At 36.5% G+C, this 23,787-nt stretch overlaps 1 protein-coding gene and 1 long non-coding RNA gene across 2 annotated transcripts; both read right to left on the reverse strand.

The window, feature by feature from the left end:
* Nucleotides 1-5,985: 5,985 nt before the first annotated feature.
* Nucleotides 5,986-11,219, reverse strand: LOC120308152. The gene is made up of 4 exons (XR_005556762.1): nucleotides 11,105-11,219; nucleotides 9,968-10,046; nucleotides 7,089-7,184; nucleotides 5,986-6,166 (listed from the first exon to the last, which is right to left on the reverse strand). It is a non-coding gene; the product is annotated as an uncharacterized LOC120308152 (long non-coding RNA).
* An 8,032-nt stretch (nucleotides 11,220-19,251) lies between these two features.
* On the reverse strand, nucleotides 19,252-22,424 carry ARL4A (ADP ribosylation factor like GTPase 4A). The gene has a single exon (XM_039343793.1). It carries the CDS (start codon nucleotides 22,108-22,110, stop codon nucleotides 21,508-21,510), a length of 603 nt encoding a protein of 200 aa, XP_039199727.1. The 5' UTR covers nucleotides 22,111-22,424; the 3' UTR covers nucleotides 19,252-21,507.
* Nucleotides 22,425-23,787: the final 1,363 nt, after the last annotated feature.

The raw sequence follows: 23,787 nt of genomic DNA on the forward strand, positions 1-23,787 counted from the left end.
CTTATAATTAATATTATTACTATAATAATAAATAGTCAAGCATTTTTCCTCTCTTTTTAAAGCAAGCACATTACTTTTGGGGCTCTCTCTCAGGGGTTGGTTGTTGTGGAGAAAATAGGAAAGTTGTGTTGAATATATTTACCATCTTGAGTTGTTTGTCAAAACAATGAAGGCAGAAACAAACAAACAAACAACAAACCAGAGATATATAAAAATATAAATAAATGGATCCATACAAATAATTGATATATAAGATCATGTACAAGGGCTATAGTATGCCAATTCCATGGATAGTGTTGGTTATTTTAAAAACACTTTTGTTTAATATGTTGGACTTTCAACTACTGCAATACTTGTCAATGGTCTTGCTGGTAGAGAATTATGGGAATTGATATGCACATATAAGGAGGGTGTCCAAGTTCAGGAATGCTATAGTAAAACCTTCAATAGATTACTGAAGAGTGCCTTTATCCAATCTTGTTCACACTTTAAGAATTGATATAGAAATCCTTCACTTTTGTCTTCTTTGGGAACTGATAATTTGATCAAAACAAAAGAAGGATCCTTGGGGTTATTACTTCAGGCTCAGGAAAAATCTTGCCTTTTGAAATTTGCCAGATACCATCACTATTAGCTTTAAAAACATTGCTGAAAATCTATTTTAGTTATTCAAAATTTCTCATGATCAAACCATATGGTTCCACTTGGGCTCCAGTTGATACTGTGGAAACATGAAAAACAAGGTTTTTCCAAATATTATCTATTACAAACCAAAGACAGAAGGCTTGTTTCAGAGTGAAAACTAAAAATGAAAGTAATGTGGATTAATAAACAATCACTAGAATAATGATGTGTCTGCATAATTACTGGAATAATGCTGCGTTAGTAGTATGTGACTAATCTAATGCGCATTGCACTTGGATACAATGTATGTAGAAAACTCTCTCCATTGTATACCGTGAGAAACGAACCTAATGTAATACAATGTGTATCACAATGTGTATTCCTTTGTTCCTGAGAAAAAGAAAGTATAAAACTGAAGTCTGAACCCGCCCTCCGGGTTCAGAATTGCTGGTTGCTACTGCTTCTGAACCTGCGCAATAAATCTCTCTGCTAAAACCCTCTGGAATTCGTAAGAGTCCTTCTGTTTTCCACAAGAAAAGGAGTATTAATAAAAGAGAAGTTTAGGCTACTGTCACACATTTTGTGTCATCAATTTTCCACTTCCCTATTTTTAAAGCAGATTTTTCCAAACTGGTGCTCTTCAAAACTGACCTTGAATTAAAGAAAGTTCCCTCCATAAACTAATAAAAAAGTTTCTAATGAGCATTCAATAATAATCTAGTCTTCTGATAGTGGCCTTAACTGTAGAAAAATATATAATTGTTCATAACAAGCAAATAGTTGCTGGTTTGTGAGCATATTAAATACTCATTAAAAAGTATAAATGTGAAAGTGTTTTTAAATAGCAATAACTTCCTAAATTACTCCTATGGTAGCCAGATTATATATGCTAACTTGGATTAGGTGACTAAGGAAATGATATTGGCAATCTAAATCATATTAATCTGGTACTTTGTTGCTGGTGCTTTTTCTTGAAGCCAATTCTTTGTGGCTTTCTAAAAGAATGTGGGGACCTGAGGATCCAAGAAGGCCAGGGCTTCTATAGAAAAAATATACTACTTAGGTCTTGCTAAATGGCAACATTTCATGGAAGGGATTGGAGTATGTCCATTCTATCTGACTTTGTGGGATAAACAGATAGCCTCAAGGAGAGAGTATCTTGTACTTAAATTTGATTCATTTATTTACAAGGGTATCTTGGTACTTGACTGCTTTGAAATTTGTCAGATTTGGTACCTGACATATTTTGATATGAAAATTTTGTCCTAGTACTCATCATTTGTTTGGTGCTTGACATGCAAACTAGAACTAGTTGGGGTCAGTTGCCTCATGAATTTTGGCCAAAACAAAGGGTCACATATTAATCATGTGATTTGCTTGGTACTCATCATTTTTAGTACTCATTGCGCCCGCTGGAATCAATTAATGACAAGTACCAAGATATCACTGTATTCATTTTAAACCAGCATTCTCCTTGAAAGAATCCAGAATGGAACAAAACGGGGTACTTCAAATGTGGGTTTATAGTTAATTTCTAAAAGTTAAAACAGCAGCTTGGATTCTCAATTAGTTATGTGGTTAGGATGTTAAGATGGATGAAAAGAGCTCTGAAAGTTCATTACTCATTAGAGGAACAGCACTATCAACACATGGACTTGCAATGAGTTATTGAGCCTATATTCTTTCTCACTTGTTCCCAGAGGCCAATCAGGAGACAGAATGTATTTATCTTATAAAGTACAAGGGAATTATTATGATGTAGGCAGAATGTATTCCTTTGCAGAGTTTATTATATGGGGTACTTGAAAACAACAATATCAAAACTAAAACAGGAAGATGAAATTGCCATGTTAAAAGTAAACAATTTTGTTATTTCAGCCTTGTATTAAATCCACTAAAGACCATGAAGTTGAAGCATTTTAGCTGATTGCATAATTTTGATGGCTCAGTGCACAACATTGTGTATTTAGCTCTTTAGAAAAACAACAACACAATGAAGGCATAATAGTGGTCAGATTAATGAGGGACCAAGAGGGAGAGCATGCCCACATTAGTATGAAACAACCTCTAAGTGGTACTTCAATACCAGTGGACACCTGACTTAACCTCCAGTATAAGGAATAGAATAGAATAAAACAACAGAATTAGAAGGGATACTGTAGGTCATCTAGCCCAACCCACCTGCCCATTTCTGACAGATGGCAGTCCAGTCTTTTCTTGAATGCTCCCAGTGATGAATCTCCCACAATATCTGAAGGCAAACTGTTCCATTGGTTGATAAGATGGTAAAGCATAACAAATTTTACATAATTGGCACCATAGATTGATTTAATTGAATATGGGCCCTCACATCTGATTTGATTTGTAGCAACCATATAGACAAATTTTCTCTATAACAATCTGTTTCTAACTTGGCCTCTCCAATCTTTCAACAGTACACTGATAGCCACTAAGTCCATCCATCTTGCTGATGTTCATCTTCTACTTCTATTTCTTTCCATCTTTCCTATCATTAGAGCCTTCTCTAGATTACACATGAATAATATCAGAAAAGAGAAAATACCATTTTGGTATTAATTGGTACAATTAAAGATGACTTAATCCTGTCTCACTCATAAGCTGACAAAAAACAAACAAACCCAACAACAGAAAAAAGATGCTACCAGGGCGTGTTTCTGCCATACTGAGGTACAAGAGGGGAAAGGCTCTTTATTAGAAATTACACAAGAGAAATGACTACATATAACAACGTGGAATCCTTTAAACCATGATTTATAGAATAAGACACACTGGCCTGGTTCACAAACAACATTGCTACAGTAGCTGGTTCTAATACTGTTCCAAGCTAAAACAAACAACACTGTGATGTAGTATGATGCGTGATCTAATTAACACTTCTTTCCAGTTTAAAATCTTTTCTTCCTTCCTCTTTGCATTAGGAAGAAATTTAATATTTTTTTTGGAAGATCCAGTTAATATTAGCTCAAGTGTACATTAATTGACATTGTAAACTTTATTTTATTAACATTCTGGTCAAATAGATTCTTATTGAAATAGCTGCATGAAAAAATCCATTGCAAAGCACTTTGGAAGCTTTGATCTCTTCATTGGTTTAAGCATTGTCATTCCAGTTCTTCACCCAGCTGAGTGTAAAACAGTATTGAACAAAAAGGTCACCTGAGTTTGTGCAAGCTTAGCACTTTATACATTTGCAAACACTATTTTGAGTTCAACTGGTTTAAGAGAAACTAGATAGAAAAATATAATATCTCCTATAGACAACTGTCATTTTTATTCTCCTTCTTTTGGTTGGGTTGTAAGACCCAGGGCAACGTATGGCTACCCTTCCAAATCTTTTTTTCCCCCTCAATTCTAATTTTCATTGTAATCAAAGAAAGCAATGTTCAGTACATGAGTGGAAAGTAAATAATTAAAGCAGCTTCTAATTTTAAATATAAAGCAGATATTTTGTTTTCATTCTGGATTTATTCCTTATTTTGGAAAGGATGGCATCTGATACTCCACTCCAGGGCTGGGTGTGATTCTCAGCCTGAAAGAAGTTGCACAGTCTTTTTTATAGCAGAAATAAAAGAACATGATCCACCTACTGTACACCTGAATCTTGAGTTTGCTACTGTTTGAAGTCCTTGTAATTTAAAGGGTGGGAGAGAATTCCTTTCAGTTTTATGGCTAATTTGACCTAATATTACATCTGCCCATTTTCCTTATTGTAGCCACAATTTGGAACTTTGGCCAGAAACACATTTCCAGACGGTAACTCAAGCAAAGCACTATGCTAGTGCAGATATACTATTAACCACAGCTGACTCTTTGATAGAAATAGAATGTCCTCAGTGACTAGAGATTAAGTATATTCTTTCTTCTCGTCAAGATGTAATGTTGTATTATGTTATACAAATACTAAGACTATGGATCATCTCATAATTCTTCTTACTTGTTATTCAGTTTGTTGGTGCATATAAAATACTACATATTCCTGATCTTTCTTCTTTCTCCATCCCTTCTTCTCAAATCCTCATTTACAAGTTGCAATTTGCCCCTGGTTATATGATATCACATATATCCTTTTATATCAAAATAACTTTTCTCCTTACTAATGAATATAAAATGAATGAAAGCCAAATATAGTAGTTAACATTAATAAATAATATTAACATATGGTCTTTAACCATGCAGCTGACTGCCTGATCAGACATAGGCCTCAATAAATTGTCTTGTATGCAATTTAACTAAACAGGGACCTCCCTTTTTACCAAATGCTGAATCTCCACAACAACTACATCAAAATGTACTGAAGCCCATGCTTTAATTCTCAGTATGAGGCTCTATATTTTGAACATAACAAAGAGGAGTCAAATGTTATCCATTTTACTTACCTGCCATTATACAACTTAATGTACTAAATAAATGACATAAATTTTAATTATTTTTGAGGGTAGAGAATCCCTGCTTTCCTAACCCCAACAAATTGACCACTTTGTTTGTTTGGTTTCTTACCCACAACAGCAATGAGTATACTGTAATTCTGTTGTTATTGTATTGTTTGTCTTACTTAATGCTGTGGAAAAATACTTAATTTAAGTACTCTTATTCCAGCTACATTAAAGATGAACACAATTATTACAGCAAGCAAATCGGATACATTTAATGGAAAGGGTTCTTTACAATATTTTAGATCAGTGGTTCTCAACCTTTTTAATGCCGCGACCCCCACCCGGTCGTAAGGCGAGGACTACCCAATGGGTCGTAAGTCGAGAACTACCCAACTGGTCGTAAGTCAAGGACTTTTCCTGCCTGGGAGCGCCGCACATGCGTGGTGCTGCCCTCTGCACTGGCCAAGGCGTAGCTGGCAAGCGGCAGAGACGGCGCAGGCCGACCACCAGCTGGGCCACCAGCTGGCCCAGCCCAAGGGGGGTAAGGCACCCGCCGGGCCCCATGCATGCCAGCAACCCTCCCTGCGCCCGCCGACCTCCCACCTTCCACCCCTGGCCCTCTTTTACTTACATCTTTAGTAGTTGCTCAGCAGGGAAGGGTGGAAGCTTCCAGACAGCTCGCCTTCGCTGCAGACAACTTGCAGCACCGTTTGCAGAATAGGACTTTTGGTGGGCTCAGCAGGGCAGAGACAGCCTGGACAATTCCTATTGGCTTTTGAAAGCCAATGGAATTAGACTCTATTCAAGAGAGTCTATTCTATTGGCTTTCAAAAGCCAATAGAATAAAAGGGAGCAGCACAGCTAAGGAAAAGGGGGAAAAAATGGCAGATTGCATTGTTTGACGACCCCCGTGAAATGGTTGTTCAACCCCAAATGGGGTCCCGACCCACAGGTTGAGAACCACTGTTTTAGATTATAATAAAATAGTTATCTTTCACCTGTTTTTTTAGCTGCCATAGAACTCTTTGAAGATTGACTTTGCAGACTGCATTAAAACGATTCTCTTTAATCTGTTGCACAATTCTTTGTTGTTCTTGATGAAACAAAATACTTTAGGGTACAAGTATGCAATGGTGCCAACCTGTCTTCTGTGGTAATGCAAAAGAGAAGAAATGGCTTGATAGTGTACTCTCCCGTTTCTCACCTAAGGATACACTCATTGCAGATGAAAGAGGAAAAGAGAAAGTGCAGCCAAATGTCTACAAAATCACTGCTTAATTAATTTGTGTGAATTCATTCTTGTCAGTCCAGAATATTTGGGAGCCAAAAAAGCACACATAAGCAAGCCATACATATAACGTCAGAATGTGGCTTTCTCACTGGGTCAGCTTTAAGACAGGCATAGACATATTTGGTTACAGGCTAAGAGTCAACAACAAAATACTTGCAATTCACAAGTTTGATTACTAACACATCTTACACACTTTTCATTTTTGCTGTGGGGGAAAGAAAATCTTCTTTTCTTTCTTTCCCCCAAATCAAAATCTGACAAGAAAATAGCATATTATTCTGATCAGCAATCTAGACTGATCATATGAAAAGGATTTTGACAGCAGACTAATATCAAACATCTTATGAAATTATTTAGATAATTTAGTCCCAAAGCAAAACGTCTTCAGAAAAGTTTTTTAAAAAATGGCAGCCATCCATCAAGGACAACCTAAGTCCAGAATGTCCTTCCTTCTCCTCCTCCATAATTCTACTGATTAGAATTCCTTTTCTACCTGTCTGTCAAGTAATGATCCAAAACAATACATATAAACCACATATTTTACTTCACTTTACCTAATCATTCCTCAAAGAAAAATGTACTGCATTCAGTAAACTGTGTTACAGTAGAAATAAATTTGTGGGTTACAATTAGGTTAAATTGTTGATTCAATCTGTGTCTTCCCTCAGTAAAGTAAAATCAAGAATTTTGTATCCAACTCATAGTTCCCTCAGCAGGCAGACCATCCATTCTGAAGTATGAATCATTGGAAGACAATCCTGTTTTGCTAAATTACTTACCTTTAAGTGTTTCAACTGTATGCTAAATTGGTATATCTGCTTCCAGCAAGCCTGAATGTTTTGTTTTGTTTTTTTCTGTTGCATGGACAGCCAAGCCTAGGAAAGAATGTAGATATAAATATTCTCCTATTATGGAAAACTGAATCAGCTTGATAATAAATTTCTATAATATTAATGCAATTTAAATATGAAATGATTCATAATGATTATGTAAGATCAAAAACTTTCTCTTTTCTTCTTCCTTGGAGTTTCTCTTGAAACAGAAAATATTCTATATAAATACCACAGTAAGAGCAGATGTCACAAGGCATGGTGTTTTTCTAGTCAAAGCAAGCACATGCAGTGTTCAGTATAAGTCATCCTACTTAACAATGGTGATTGGGACCAGAATTCCCATCTTTACATGATATGGTAGTCATGTGACCATATCGCTTAGCCATGGTAATCTTGGCAGTCCCAACTGTCATCATTAAATGAGCAGAGTGGGTCATCTAGTGAAAATCTCACATGACCATGATTTGCAGCTTCTGCTGACTTCCCATAAGCAAAGTTAGTAGGGAAGCCAATAGCAATTTATAAGTCCAGGGTGGCTTGCAAGCAGGCTGATGGGTGGGTGAATACTATGAAGTGGAGCAGGGGATGCTGCAGAGAATATGTGCAGGCTCTGGAAGACTTGCTGTTGCACCCTATGTGTGGGGTGAGGGGTATGCATTGAGATGTGACTACATGTTACAGGCTATAAGATCTCTGGGAGGTTTGCAATAGAAGCTGTGGAAAAGAAGAGATGCTGAAACAGAGACAGCAAATGTATCATAAATCTACCATCTCTATATTATATTTAAAAAGGCTTTTATTCCTGGGGTTTCACTAATCTTTTTTGGGGAAATAAAAAATAACTGAATTTGCTATTAAGATTAATAATTTTTCTATTCTCTGACATGGGACCAAGATGATCTATTATTTATCATGAAAACCCATGAAACTGGTTGTTCACATATTTGAATCCCAGCACTGTAGGCAATACATTCCAGAAAGAAACTTATAATAAGAGACTGCACAGTTCTAAACTGGATAGCAAAGGAGGAAAAGGTTCAGGGTAATCACACCCTAGAATCTCATGGGGATATCTATTAGGTCTGAAGATTATAGCTTTAGTATGGAGCTCCTATCTGCTAGGTGTAAATAAATAAAGAACTGGACTTGATCAGATTTTACTTTGTCATTTTTTGGCTTAGTTTTGACATCTCCCTCCACCAGGGAGAAAGAAAAGGAGGAAAGGAGACATGACAAAAAAAGATGGTACAGATTTGCATATAACATGTCATTGATAATTTATATGTCTGTATAGAAATTTACAAATATTGGCTCAGCAGCAGTAACTGAAAGGGTGATCTAAGTATCCTAGTGGATAATCACTTAAGTATGAGTCAATAGTGCACTGCAGCTGCCAAAAGGGCCAATGCAGTTCCCTGCATCAATAGAGATAGCCAGGTCACATGAAGTGTTACTACCACTTTATAGTGCACTAGTAAAACCACACTTGGAATATTGCATCCAGTTTGGGTCGCCATGATAGAAAAAAGATGTTGAGATTCTAGAAAGAGTACAGAGAAGAGCAACAAAGATAATTAGAGAACTGGAGAATAAAGTGTATGATGAATGGTTGTGGAGATTGGGTATGTGTAGCTTAATCAAGAGAAGGACTAGGGGTGGCATGATAGCAGTCTTCCAATATTTGAGGGGCTGTCACAGAGACAATGGGGTTGACTTATTCTCCAAAGAATCTGAAGGCAAGACAAGAATAATGGATAGAAGCTTATCTAGAATTAAGAAGAAGTTTCCTGTCAATAAGAATAATTCCAAATCTGTTTTTCTGTTATTCTAAAGGACAGGTCTCACAAGAAGAGACCTGTCCTTCAGGTACTGATTAAAAGTACCTGAAGCACATTATCTTTGTCTGACCTCACCAGAAAGGCACAAATCATGGAAGACAGGCCCCTCAGATAGCCTGGTCCTATGCTATGAAGCATATATATGTGAGAAACAGCATCTTGAATTGTATCCAGATGTTCATCAATACCAGTACTGTCACATGAGCATTCGGAGGCATACCCAACACTACCTGTTCTGCTGCATTCTAGAGCAGCTGTAGCATCTGAGTGATCTTCAACCCCATGTAGAGCACATTGCAATATGCAGTCATGGAGTGACAATGGCATGAGTGACAATATAAAGCACTTCACCATCCAGAAATGGGTGCAACCAGCATATCAGGTAAACCTATGCAATGATCCTTTTCTTACTCTTTGGGACCACAACCTCTAATCATCTAGCAATCTTGATATTGTACCAGTAGATGTGACCAGTAGTAGGATTCCAATATGTGAACAACTGGCTCTCTGTGTGGATTCCAGAATTCCATTCTGGACCTGGGCAACAAAAGATTAGCTACTGGTTCTGCCAAACTGGTATGAACTGGCTGAATCCCACCACTGGATGTGACTTCTCACTACTAAAGAAGGACGCCCACTGTTGGAATGGAATATCCACTGATTATGCCTTCTTGGCATAGTAACAAAAAGCACTGTTTTTAAAGAGAAATTTATGTGAACAGAATGTCAAGGGAGTCATGAAACTAATAGATACTATTGTAGTCCTTTAAATAAGTCCTCTAACTATGCCAATCCTATAACCTATAGGATCCTATAGACTACCATTAAAAAAAACTGTTCATGACAGAATTTACATTTCTTGCTGAACTGTAATGTTGTTTATACAAACTGAACCATTGTGATTTACTCAATAAAACATGGCTTAATCACATTTATTATGTCACAGATAGGGAGGAACAGTAAGAGCAGAATTATGACTTGCCTTACCTCAGGCTGTGATGCAACTCTGTAATGTTCAACTCTGGATTCTTATTGGAGATGAGCTTTGAGCAGTATATGTGTAATACTGAAATAAACATATTTGTTTATTGTTGTTTTTAAACTAAATACATTTTAAATTCAGAATGAGCATCTACTCTGTAAAAATAAGTTTGTAGCAGCTGAATGATAAATAATTTTTATATTTTTACTAGATCACAATTTGCAATTGTGCCAAACTTTTTCAACTATAAAATATTTTGGAAAATAGTAAGAATAAGAATGCTATAATAAGCACCTTGCTGAAGTCTGAATTCATGTTAGGCCATGAACAGTTACTTGCAGTTACTTGGGGTACACCTGTGTTGCCAGGCCATGGACATTGGCCCTAATGTCTAGTCTTAGCTGTAGTACTGAAGTCAGAAAAGTTGATGTTTGCATAGTGGGGTTCCAATGAATGAATATACATGACAGAAAGGTTTTTAGTTCCAAAGAGAAACTTTTGATCCATGTTTTTTAATCCAATGATAAACTGATAATTTCTTCTGTTGCCCTGATACTCTTTGAGAAAATTTTTAATTTGAGTAATAATCTTGATATGCATAATTTCTCTTCAAAGCAAGACAATAGTAGTCCCTGAAATTAGAACAATATTAGAATAGCACTGACTAAATATTACAACTGCAATGATAAAACCTGTTTTTTTTCCTTTAGCCAACTAAGAAATATGTACAAATCAGAATTCCTCAAACTCTTTAGTACATCAACCCCTTCAGATAGTTCATCACTCCTCAAATATTTATTATGTGAAAAAGTAATAAATACTATTTGAATTAACAGTACTATGAGTAACAATAACCACAAGACCACTCTCACTGGTGATTAATCATCCAACCCTGGATAACAATATTTCATCCCTAAATACTTCATTTTCAAGATTAGGAACTCTATAGAAACCCAAAAGATTAACTAACCCCAATCAATCATTTATCAATCGCCTATTGAACCCCAGACATTTATTGACCCTATGGATAGTCCTACTGATCTTTGCAAATTGATATTGGCCACTTTGGGAAACTCTGGGTTAGATTCTATCTGGCTTTCTGTAAATATGCATTTTAAAAAATGGGGGGGGGGTGGCTTCACCTTTTCCAAAAGGACTTTGTTTTCCCTTGAAGATATTTTACTTCTGATCGAAGAAGCTTCTTCAGTGTAGGATCATTTGTACCATCTATACTTTTTGATTACCTTTGTAGATTCTTCTGTAAGAAAAAGATTGCAGACTCTCATTTCCATCTCTTGCTCCAAAGGCTATTAAAATGCTCTGGAACATGTTTTGAAGTGGTTAGGAATGGGTAGTGGCAAATAAGATAAAGATCTCAATTAGATAGAGGTGTTTTGTACAGTGCAATCCCTTTTTACAGATCTTTTGCCAATGTCAGCTTTTATTAGTTTATTAGAACATAAAACGCAAAGGAAAATAAAAATAATAGGAATTAGGGGAGGGAAAAAGGGGGAAAAGAAAGTGTGACTAGAAGGAGGAAAGAAAAAAAAGGTATTGACTTCCGACTCTCATTAGCACAATAAAAAATAATAACATTACAATCTCAGCGTTTTACTTTTATATCATAATGTGTAATATCCATTTCTATAAAAACAAACCTACCTGATGAGCAAAACCAAAATCAAAATTTCATTTTTCTATCGCAAGCACAAAATCCAGAAGCGGTTACTTTTTACAGATTTTAAATAGGATTGAAAATTCTCCAAAGTGTACAATTTAGGAGTTTTTCTGGATAAGCACTGATATGGGAAGCACAATTTCAGGAGCAACCAGAAATCCTTTTCAGCAATTTAGCTATTTAAGCACCTGTGCTGGCTATTAGACAGAATTATGTTTCTATTCCTATCCTTTATTTCTGATATTCTTAGATTTACAACCATTAAACAATGGCCAGTAGTTCTATTAAATCCACTAGAGCTTGTAAATATTTTATTTCCGTCTGTACTCTTTTCCGTACAATTATCCCATAGCTGAAATTTAAAATAGTATTTAACAGATACCATTTTAGCAGACATTGGATGCAATGGACTAAATTTCCATCTGAGATTCCTCCTGCCCTTAAAAAAAAGTTTAGATGAGGCAGTTAAAGTTACATTAATTTTATGTCATTAACAGAGATTTATGTCATTATATAAAGACATTACTACACAAATGACATAATATTACAAATTGCTTTCCTAGGACTAACATTCCTCCTCCAAACTGATCATTAAATCAAAATTTCACTGTACATCCTAATTTTACTGCCAATGATAATGCATTAAATCTTCAAAGGGATAGTCTGATATAAAAATGTCATAATACTGACTTCGTCATAGGAACAGAGGAAAACAAGCAAAGTTTATAACAAAGAACTCTTATTTATTTGGGCCTGTTCAAATGTAGATTTTTACTGAACATAAACATTTTTTATTCTATTGTGGGTTGATATAAGTATGTCCCATACCTTTTGCATTACCGGCTATTCTGATTTTCAGAAGAATGAACAGAAATATCAAGGTACCATTTCCTCAAAGAAGTGAGATACCATATTTAGAAAGATCACAGTGTCAGCTATTTCTCATTTTAATACCCATTTGTCATACAGTTCATAATCAACCTATGGAATTAATCAAAATACAATGTGATCATAACAACATTACTAATTTGGATAATTTTAAAAAGAGATTAGATAAATCAATGAAAGATAGATCTTTTGAAGACTCAACCAATACCAATTGTGGGAAAGAGATAAATCTCAATTGTTTAGAGATCAGATACATTCTTCATTTTCAGAAATTGAACAGCCTAACAAAGCAAGACCTTAACCTGCACTGTAGCAGGTAGGAGGGGAGAACACCAGTGAAAGAGAGATATGAGAAGACACAGGTGCAGATTGATTTAGCACCTGAGATGGGCAAAGTCTCAGGCACTAGAATGCATCACAAATTATGCAGAGTAAAATAACCAAAGTCAAGTTATCTACTTGAAAAAAGCAATTGTAATTAGGGCTAAAAAAAGCCACATCTGTGTCTCTGGCTTTCTGTGATAAATAATGTTCTGCTTCCCTCCTGAAATTCTGTCCTGTGCTGTTTGGGTTACCAGAATAAACTGTGGATTGGAAGATGACAGCTTTTGATGTTCCCTGAACTTGTGATTTGCCTCTTTGGATGCTCAATTTTTTTTAAAAAAGTAAACTGTTATGCTTATGTTGTTCTGTACATCTAAAGCAAAAGTTTAATTTAAGCTTGATTTTGTGTTAATTTTTTAAACATTAAATACAATTACCAGGACCCTGAATTTACAGCAGAAATATTTGCATTTGCCATAATACTACATACTTCTTGTAAACATCTCAGAGGTATAAGGTCATATATACATAGCATTACAAATATACAAAAGCTAACATAATAAATAGAATATATGCATCACACTGGTCCTTAAATTATTTTGCTTGGTTTTGAGTTGATTTGGGTGAATTCAATTAATTATAGCTGATTCAACAAAACTGTTTAGTGCACGGGTGTCAGATTCACTGCATCTCGTGACATGTCACGACATACCATGACTTTTTTTGCATTGTCGGTGCTGGGATGGGCGTGGCCTCCATATGATGCAACCAGCCTGCAGGATGGCAATTTGACACCCCTAGTTTAGTGCAATCTGCAGTCAAGGCAATATGTCCTCATTGTTATTAATTTCAGCGTTTAGTTGTAATCAGGGCCTAGTGCAGCTTTCCTAATTTGACATTTTCTGAGCTTTTGGCCATGCTGTTTGAAAATTGCAGCCCAACACATCAAGAAGACAGTTTTAAGCTTAACTGAGAATATAGCTTATGTGTCATAAAATAGATTACAATATTAGTCAAGTCAGTGCTTTTTTTGTTAAAAAAAAAGGTGGTGGAATTCATACCCATCATACAACCCGCCTTGTGCCGGAACTCCGTTCTGGGCATTCTATGACAAAAAAAGCCCTGAGTCAAGTTGTATACCTTTCTTTAAATGAAAAGAGAGGATACAAATGGTTTTCAACTGAACTGCTATATTTGCTGTACATGACACACTATCCTTGAAGACACCTTGGCTATTTCAGATCTTCCAAAGCATAATAGCCATTATGCTTACTAGACAATCTCAGTACTGCCATATTGCATGGTTGCTGCAGGAAATGAACTGGCTACCAATTTTTCCAAGTGCAATTAATTAATTAATTAATTAATTAATTCATATTTCATATTTATACTGTCCATTTTCTTCAAAAAAAGGGCTCTGGATAGTATATGGTAGTTGATATTTATAAAACCTATAATGGCTTGAAACCTAGTTACCAGACAAATTCTGCTATGCAATAAAGGTAATAAGAGTGCCTGGCTAAAGTTCCTTCCTATACCAGACATGATAGGGAGAAGCTTAGCAGCAGGCAGGCTCCCTTTCCAGCCTACCCCCCCCCCCAAACTGAGGGTAGCAAAAGTGGGATATTCAAAGTGACCTTCCCCAGGTGAGTCCTATTCTTATGACCTTCTAAAACGGGGGTGTCAAACTCACAACTGCAGTGACATCTCATGATGTATCGTAACTTTTTTTCCATTGCCGGCAATGGGGTGTGCGTGGTTTCAACACAACACATCCGACCCACAGGCCGGCAGTTTGACACCCCTGTTCTAAAAACCACTGAAAACAGATTTTCAGAAGGCTTCAGAAGTTGATTATACATGAATATGATAAGCCATAGAATGACTGTTTACTGTACCGTATGCGTTATTATATATCATTTTTTACATTTTGAACAATATCTAAATTCTCTTGGGGTTAAGACAATAAAAAATAAAAATAAATGAATAAACACAAATTAAGTGTTCTTAATTTCATTAGATCTGCTTCAAGGCCTAGATTTTTGTCATAGAGTGATTGACACTTTTTTTCTTGCAGTTTCCAATTTCTCTCTACTATACTGAAGTATGTATTGCCCTTGGTATTATTATATAGAGATGCATGCATCTATTCTATATATATCCAACTAAAAAATTCTACTGACTTAAATCATTTGTGCAAGTGTATGTAACACAATGTTAATGTATTTGATAAAGTGAGCTTGAGTCCAATAAAGCCATTTCCACAATATGAATCCATGTCTTTAAGGGACCATGTTCCTTCATTGTTACTTCAGTGGGTGCTCAATGATCTGAAAAGAAAACAGAGCTTGTCCTACTAGATGTATAACTGTGTCCATAATTTCAAAACAGCCTACAGCAGTTTTTTCTAAATGCATTGGCTTTTGCCTTCATAATCTTAACATCTTGAACTTTTATTTGTTATGCAGCTGTTAAACAAAGCCTCAAAGTCAAAACAGGTAAACTGGCAAATGCTGCCTTGTGGATTTTATTCAGGATGGATATAGCAGCATCAGGTTATCTCATTTGATACCAATTTGCATGAAATAGATAGATAAATAGATAGATAGATAGATAGATAGATAGATAGATAGATAGATAGATAGATAATAACATTTCAAGAATGATATCTTGTCCTTAGACATGCCATTCTAAATTGCGTATAGCATATTTTTTACCACTATTGTGCAGCATTCAGTTGAAAGATACTGTACAGGTAGCAGTCCAGCAGGAAGATCAGCAGCTGTGGCAGGAAGATGTTGTTTCAGAAAGATTGGGAGAGGAAATGATTAATCTGAATGTTGTTGATTCATTTATTAATATTTCTGGAAGGATCTGAGCATATTTGAGAATGCTACACTTATTTATCTAGATAGGCAGGTACTATACTCTAATTCTCATATCCTAAAATACTATCAAAGACAGATTCAAAACCTTTGGATAACTTTCAAGATCAATGGCCTAATACTTTTTTATTTAAAAATAAAAATTTAATTGTACATGTTACAGCAAAATAAAATTCTGTTTGGTTTGTGTACATCTTCATGATGATTCAATTTAAATCAAACATATTTTGCCAGAAGTTCAATAATAAGATGCATGAAACCAGGTATCCGATAAATAATAATTTTATTGCTTTTAAAGCTATTGGGCTTTCTGAGCTGAAGGAGAGAATATGGTGAAAACTCAAAGGGTTAGCCAAATCCCATAGCACTGGCCTCCATTTAAAGCTTCCTTGTGAATCTCGAATGGCATGTAGTTACTTAAATAAGAAGAAAATAAATAAAATCTATATGATTCCTTTGCAGGAATAGCAGTGAATATAATTTGTTTTAGTAATAGGTTTGTTTTAAACAGGTAAATGAGTGTTATTAGTTAAAAACACTCAATGCATAAAATTCAGCATGCCTGTCTTAATTAACATGGAACACATTTACTCCAAAGACTTGCTGAAGAGCATTGAGCATTGAGAATGAGTCTAATTCATCCATCAAGACTAGCTTGCCACAGTGCCAGATACATGAGAAATAGAAGGTGTCTGTAGATTCCCTTCCCTATGATGTCTGTGAGAAGTGGAGTGCAAAAATATGGACAGCCATTACATGGCCAAAAAGTGATGCAGAAATGCTAACTCTTTCTAGCCATCTAGTGATATATAGATTTTTGCAAGCCAGTCTGATAATGTATCACCAATCTTGGTGCCCATAAAATTGTCCATTATCCTTAATCACAGAAAAGGTAGAACGTAGAGAGCAATCTGATGGGTCACAGCATATGTCTGGTAGGCTACATTCAGTTCAATAAAATGCAACTCATAACTAGAAAAGTCAGATGAAACCTTCAGTTTATTTTATCTTATGCTTGACCCACACCAAATTATGAAAGTTAGAGGAAAAGACCATTACATTCTTTTCTTAAGACTAATTAGCAGCTAAGACACTTGAAAATGTATATTTAAAGTCACAGAATGGAAGTTAAAACGTCTTATTCTGCATTCATATTCTAAAAAAGTAATTCCTTTATAGGCAAGAATGATTTACACAAATTACAGGTTGAAGGTATCAATTACAAGTCTCCAATATTTCATATAGTTTAGCCCCTTGAATGAGTTATATAGCATAGAGCAGGCTCTGCTAAGTGACAATAGCACAGAGCAATATTAATCTACACGATTGATAGGATGCAGCCAAAAGTGAACCCACTTTTAACAGAATTTTTAGTATAATGAGAAACAAGCAGAATGGAAACAAAAGGTTAGGATTGCCAACTTTTTGTTACTATATTCCAAGACTTTTAGAAACAGCTCCATCCACAATAGAAAGTAATATATTTTTTTATTTTGTTTTATTGTACTATATGAAGAAAAGCCACATGCCTCTTTTACTCGTACTTATCTAACGTTGCTTAGTCAGATACTTCTGTCCATTCTGAAAGCACTTCAGAATTGAGCAAGTCATAAGGGCTGTTGCCAGTGATAAAAGCATGGAGAGGTATTAGATAAAAAATTCAGGGCCCATCCTTTTTAAAGGAGGGTGGAATGGGATGGGGTGGCCAATCATATTAATACACATTTTTCAGAATCTTGACTTCTCTGTCTTTGCAAGAATGAATTATTACTGAACGAGATATAGTGCTACTATATTATAGTAGTAAATTGGAGGTGTGACTCAAAATAATAAATAATGAAGTAACAGTATTCTTTGATATATTCATCTGAAGTCTATTCAATTTTAAAATGCAAGGACAACTTGTATTTCCAAAATAATACATATATTCCTTTTACATTAGTCAATGACCCCTACTCTAAAATGGGAATACAATGGCCCTATAATACAAGTGTTTTCTGGTTTCGATCCTGTTTACACATACCCCAGAATGAACACAGCCTTGCTACATTCTGCAGTGAGATGTTTTCTCAAAAAAAGTCCTGAAGCTTGGCCAGCAGAGCTTTGAGAACTGGACAATGCTCAACTGTTCCCAGCAAGAGTGGGATATATTTAGAAGTCATCCTTATATCTTAAACGCCTTTCTATTCCCTCTCAAATAACCTGCCATGCAGGATTTTTCTTGATAGTCCTGAATGGGGAAAAACAATCCCCTTTGTAGGCTTGTGAAATAATTTCAGCCAAATAATTTCATTTGGATTTTGAGTGTGTATAATTGCTACTTCCTAATAATTGTTTATAAGAATTTTAAAGAAAAATGTTTTTGTTTGAAATATTTATATACAGCCAAGCATAGCCATTCTTTGGTAGGGGTCTTCAAATCATTTCTTCTAAAGGATCAACAGTTTGATGTATGTCTCGAAAAATCTTCCACCAGTTTCACTTTCTTCCAAAAAAGAAGTTTGCCTTTTAAAAAATGCCTATGGTTCAACAAAACTTAACATGGATATCAATAATTGTCCCACAATAAATAAAGGTATTCAATCTTTCCCCATTTTTATTCATTATTCAAACTATGATATTTGAAACATTTGCAAGAATGATCACATCTCTTCAAAAGAAAAATAGTAAGGAATAGTAGCTAATCACTCCCTTCCATCAACACTTTGTGTAGATTGTAGTCTGGCTGAACTCCTTGACATTACTTTATCAGATTAGAATGAGATAATTATTTAGATGTTTTTTATAGCTTAGAACCAGTTCCCCTTGTCCCCTGCAGCAATTTCTAAAACATTACCAGCTCAAAACATAGCTATAATCTGTGATGTAATTTTGTATTTTATTTCCTAGTGAAGTTGCATCAATTATGCAATTGCAGGCATTTTTAATTTATCCAACTCTAGAATATTCAAAATAGCAGCATACGTATACAAACAGAATGTTGTAAAATACTGTACATGATATGCTGATCTATCAAACACACACCTCCCAAAACTGTGGCTTAGGTAGAGCCACTAAATGAGCTAGGTAAATAATATCTACCCTGTTCAAGGATTAATTCATCAGTCTTATAGAATATTTGTAAGAAAGTGTTTTTCTTTCCTACAAGTTCCCTCAGAGGTTTTGCTTCCAGTCTCAATAAATACCTAGTGAAAGCCCAGTCATTTTATTGAAAGATAATTTTTGCTTTTTAGAGATACATACCTCATCAACAAAGGTGAATAAAGCTTATTCAATATTAGAGGTTGTGGTAGAATAAAACCTTGCACATGAAAAACGCCAATCTCACCTTTTTCCTTGGGGGTAGGAAACAAACATCTTTTCCTTTTATTTTATATGGCTGAGGGAAAGAAAAGTACAAAATAACTTCCCCTTAAATTCAAATCTGTTATTTTTATGTGGACACTTTTACCAGAGCGTTCAAAAACAGCACACATCTGGCTCTATCTTGATTAGTTCCATTGACAATTCAGTCTGCAAACAGAATTTTTTTTATTGCTTTAACAAAGTAACAACCTTTGTATCTCAATGTTTGCAACACAGAAAATACTAGGACTTTTAAATGGTTTTATGACACAAAATACAGGAGTTTCAAGAATAGTAGGATGCTCTCGGAACAGAAATAAAGCAGTGCTGTCCATAAACATTATAATTGCATAAGTAGTATTCCTAGGTATTGCTGGAAATACCTTGTGTGCATGAGAGTCATTTTTTTAAAAAAAATTGTGTTACAAATTTAGAGACACAAGGACTAGCCCTTTACATTTGTATTCAACTGAATGATTGGCCACAGACTTCAAGGGAAGAAAAGAATATATGTATGCTAAGATTTCAGAGAAATGTGCCACACTGTGTAACAGCTAAATTATTCTACAACTTAGTGAGAACATATATACTAAAGCTTGTCAGGCACCAGAATCACAAAACTGAGACAAGAAATTTTATCAACAACTACATTTCATTGTTATAAGCAGACAAAACATAATACAAATTTCCATTAAAATTTTAATGAGATACCAGTGATTTTTAAAACATTGTCACATTTTACAAATGTCACATGAATAGAGTTCAGTTTCATGCAGATAGAGTCTTAATAAAAAGCAAAATCAATATAGTAGAATGTGTTCAACTTTTGTTTCAATGAATTACTTGGAATGGAGTTTATTGAGGTTTAAGTTATCTACATTTCTATAAATATAGACATTAAGTGACTTTTAATGTCACTAGTGCAGATATATATAACCACCATACAAAAGCTCCATTGGAAGCTACTTCAATTCTTTCGAAAAGGATCAGGATTTCTTTTCTTTTTTTAAAAAAAAAAGTTGACACTTTCAGTATTGGAAAACACTAAAGTGCATTTTTGGTTACCTTCTAACCAGTTTCTGGCTATAAAATTTGATTTTGCAGAAGTTTTTATTTCTTAACAGTCAGAACAATAGTTAATCCTCCCTATATCTGATCAATAAAATTATACTAACTTTGTTGGTTGTGCTGAAGGAAGGACAAATCTGTTTCTTTCAAGTTCATTTAGTATTGGAATTATAATTTCTCACAGCACCAGTAGAGTAATACAGGCTTCACTTTAGCCCTTTGACCTGCTACCCATACCAACTGATTTTTTTGAAAAACAAAATGTACCAGTATTACATGCCATCCCAACCCAAACACTGTTTGCATGACTGTAAACAAGAAAAGCTTAAAGCATAATTAGAGCAGACATGTCATCTTTAAACTCTTGTTTTCCACAGTGTCAAAGTTTTCAAGTGTATAAAGATTCAGTACATTCCTAGTACTACAAAAAAAATTTTTTTTACAAAAAGCTGGCAGTACATTTCAACAATATTGGGCACACAGGACATGTAGCTTTGCAGATATTAGTTTGACTTATATTGAATGACAGATCAAATTTTATTGCCATCAATTTAATCTAAAGGTAATATTGCACTATAAGAATCCTGAAACTCCTTATGGTAATAGTTTACATTTGTCTAATTGTTTGGGTTTTTCGTGTGAAACATGTCTTCTTGGAACAAGTAAGTATGGTCCAAATCTCATTAGCACTGCTTTAAAGATGTACAGCTATTTCTAAATAACTCCTACACACCAAGACATGCTACATTATCAGGAAACTCATCCATGCTCTTACATAGTCCATACTTTTTTCTCTATCAAACTGCAAATAACATGACTACCACAACAGTGGTAATTCAAATCATTTGAGTTCCAAGTAGTATTTTAAGAGAAACCAGTTAAAAGCATATACCATTCATCCAATCTTTCACATTCACAGCCTTTTAAATACTGGTTGTCTAGATCCAGTCATGTTAACAGACATTTGTTTTAAAGCTGTATATCTTCATCTAAAAACCCACCGGTATAAGGTGAAAAACTAATGCCTTGAATGCAATATTCTTGCAAAGACACTCTCAGACATGACTATACCATCAAGCAAACCACTCATTGTTTTATTTGGTTATTTAGATATCCAGATTATATTTACCCACCCATCTGTTTCCTGAACTCTTTGTATTGTGTAACCAGAGCTGCTTTTTTTAAAAGTAGTAGTGCCCAAATATATGTAGGGAAATGATAAAATCATCTGCCTGCAAAACTTCTCACCAGGCTGCATGTTTAATCAATCTGTACAAGATCCAAATGAGCAAGTATGGTGCTGCCGACTGTTTTAGTCAAATAGCAAGAAAGAATTCACCCCTACAGTCACAGCAGCTCATCTTTTCTTTTTCTGTTGCCTCAGCATTTTCCTTCGTTTAATTATCATGTCATGCAGTTTCTCCAGTCCTTCTTTAAGACCATCTCCTATTATAGCACAAGTGGGCTGCAGATGCCAGGGAGTGGAAGAGATCAGCTCGCTGGTTGCCAACATCTTTTCCATCTCCGAAAGCGACAGTGAATGTCTCAAGTCCTGCTTGTTGGCCACAATAAGCACAGGCACTCCCTGGTTCTCGGAAATCCGTGTGATTTTGTGAAGTTCCGTTTTTGCTTCTTCCATTCTTTCCACATCCACCGAATCCACCACGAAGATGATGCCGTCCGTGCAGCGGGTGTAGGACTTCCAAAGCGGCCGCAGCTTTTCCTGGCCTCCGACGTCCCAGAAGTGAAAAGTGACGGTCTTGTGGTTTCCCAGCGTCACCTTGATTTTCTCCGTATTGAAACCTTTAGTGGGCACAGTGTTGACGAATTCGTTGAACTGCAACCGATAGAGCACCGTGGTCTTGCCGGCACAGTCCAGCCCCAAGATGACGATGTGGAAGCACTGGAAGGAAGGAAGGCTCGACAGGATCGGCGTCTGCTCCGACAACCCATTCCCCATCGCAGGGGAGGGGCCCGCGGCGAGCAGAGGGCACCAGTCGCCCGCTGCTGCTGCTGCTGCCGCTGCTGCCGCTGCAAGGCTTCTTCGCCTGTCCCAAGCTCTTAGTGACGATCCTTGCCTGGCAAGCAGACGAGCGCAGGGTCAGCAGACCAGACAACGATTACAGGGCAGAAAAAGCAAGCCACAAAAGCACAAATCCCCAGCCACTCCTCAGCTAAAGTCTTGTTACCTCTTCCCCAGAGGCTCCAAGAGGACACCTTCCAACGCTGCAGCAAAAACCGCCTGTGCTTCTGGTCGGGCCGCGCCTCCTACCGTTTCACCAACCCCTCATCCTTCCCACCCCCTTGTTCGCGCTCCACTCATCATTGGATCAAGGCGGCCTTCCTGGGGAAGCAATTGGGCGGCAAAGTAGGAAAACCACTCTGCAGGCTCCGCTCTCCCCTTTCAGTTATTGGTTCCCACAACCACCAATCAATCCGATTGCCCAATCTATTTGAACCTCATTGGTCAAGCTGAAGCGCGTGAAGGCAGGAGGAAGTGGACGTTGCCTCCCCGGGGCTGGCCTGTTTTTTCCCCTCCCTCCCGCCGCTTTTTCTCCTTTCATAGCTCTTGAGAACGGAATGTACTGCAGTGCCTGTCCCTCTTACGCCTTCAACAGAAAGGGAGTTGCCTCCCGTCCTGTTTTCGAAAGGAAGGGAAAAAAATCACAGGATTGCTGAAACGGAGGCTGTCTTTTCGGTCTGGCTTCAGATCCCCCTCCTTTTCTAGCAGGAAACACCCTGACGGGGCCAAAGAACAAATTTACCCCCTGGGTGGTAGCATAGGTTTCTCTGATTTTCGTTTCTGCTATTACTCCTGCCACCTATAGGAACTTTGAGATTCATTTCTGGAAGCCTTACTCTTGATTCTCTTTTCCTTCCTTGTCTTTCATAAACGTGACAAGAGGGAGAAGTGGGTATCTTCAAGCTTCATGAGGTGAAATGAGGGATAAAGGCGCTCTGCCCAACCAGCCTTTCACGCATTTTACAATCCCAGTTGCGCTAGGCGCAGTAAACTAAGAGTTCCTCCGTTGGCCTCCCCGTGCACTCGTTTCCTAGCAACCGTTTTCAAATAATGCCCTCAAACGCTTTTAGAACTACAGATATCTTTCTCTCCCTTCCCACCCCCACCAACTTCTGGCACGTCCTTCCCGAATAGCCCCGCCTCCTCCTCGGAGTTCTGTGTGCTACGCATCACCTTCCTCAGCGCTTCTTGGCCAGGTCACGTGAATGGCAAACCGGGCGGCTTGGCCAGGCCGGGGCTTTTGAATTGATCCTATTGAGACATCCACGGGGCGTTGTGTTATCTGATGACTTCCCGGGGAAAATGTTAATTTTTCCTGTTCCTAAAAGAAACTCGCTGTTTTCGGGAAGTATGACAAAACCCAAACCCATTCGGTGGAGAGATTTAAAAAAATATCATTTTCCCTAACCATGAAAATATATGCCTCCTTAATTCCTATGTAAATATACATGGGGTTCTGATTAGAAAATAGGCAATCTTAATTCAGAATTCTGCTTACATGTATTCCTGTTGATAAATTGCAGACCTATAAGATGTTTTTAAACCAGAGATTCTTCTTTCTGCTATTTAATTATAATTATCTGCCAGCCATTCTAATCTTATTCCAGTTATTAG

Source organism: Crotalus tigris, unplaced genomic scaffold (genome assembly GCF_016545835.1).
Source record: "Crotalus tigris isolate CLP2741 ecotype Arizona unplaced genomic scaffold, ASM1654583v1 scf7180000017873.753527, whole genome shotgun sequence".
NCBI classification, from domain to species: Eukaryota; Metazoa; Chordata; class Lepidosauria; order Squamata; family Viperidae; genus Crotalus; species Crotalus tigris.

Coding starts and splice junctions, on each gene's coding strand:
- ARL4A (XM_039343793.1), bottom strand. CDS start 22,110: ATGGGGAATGGGTTGTCGGAGCAGACGCCGATCCTGTCGAGCCTTCCT.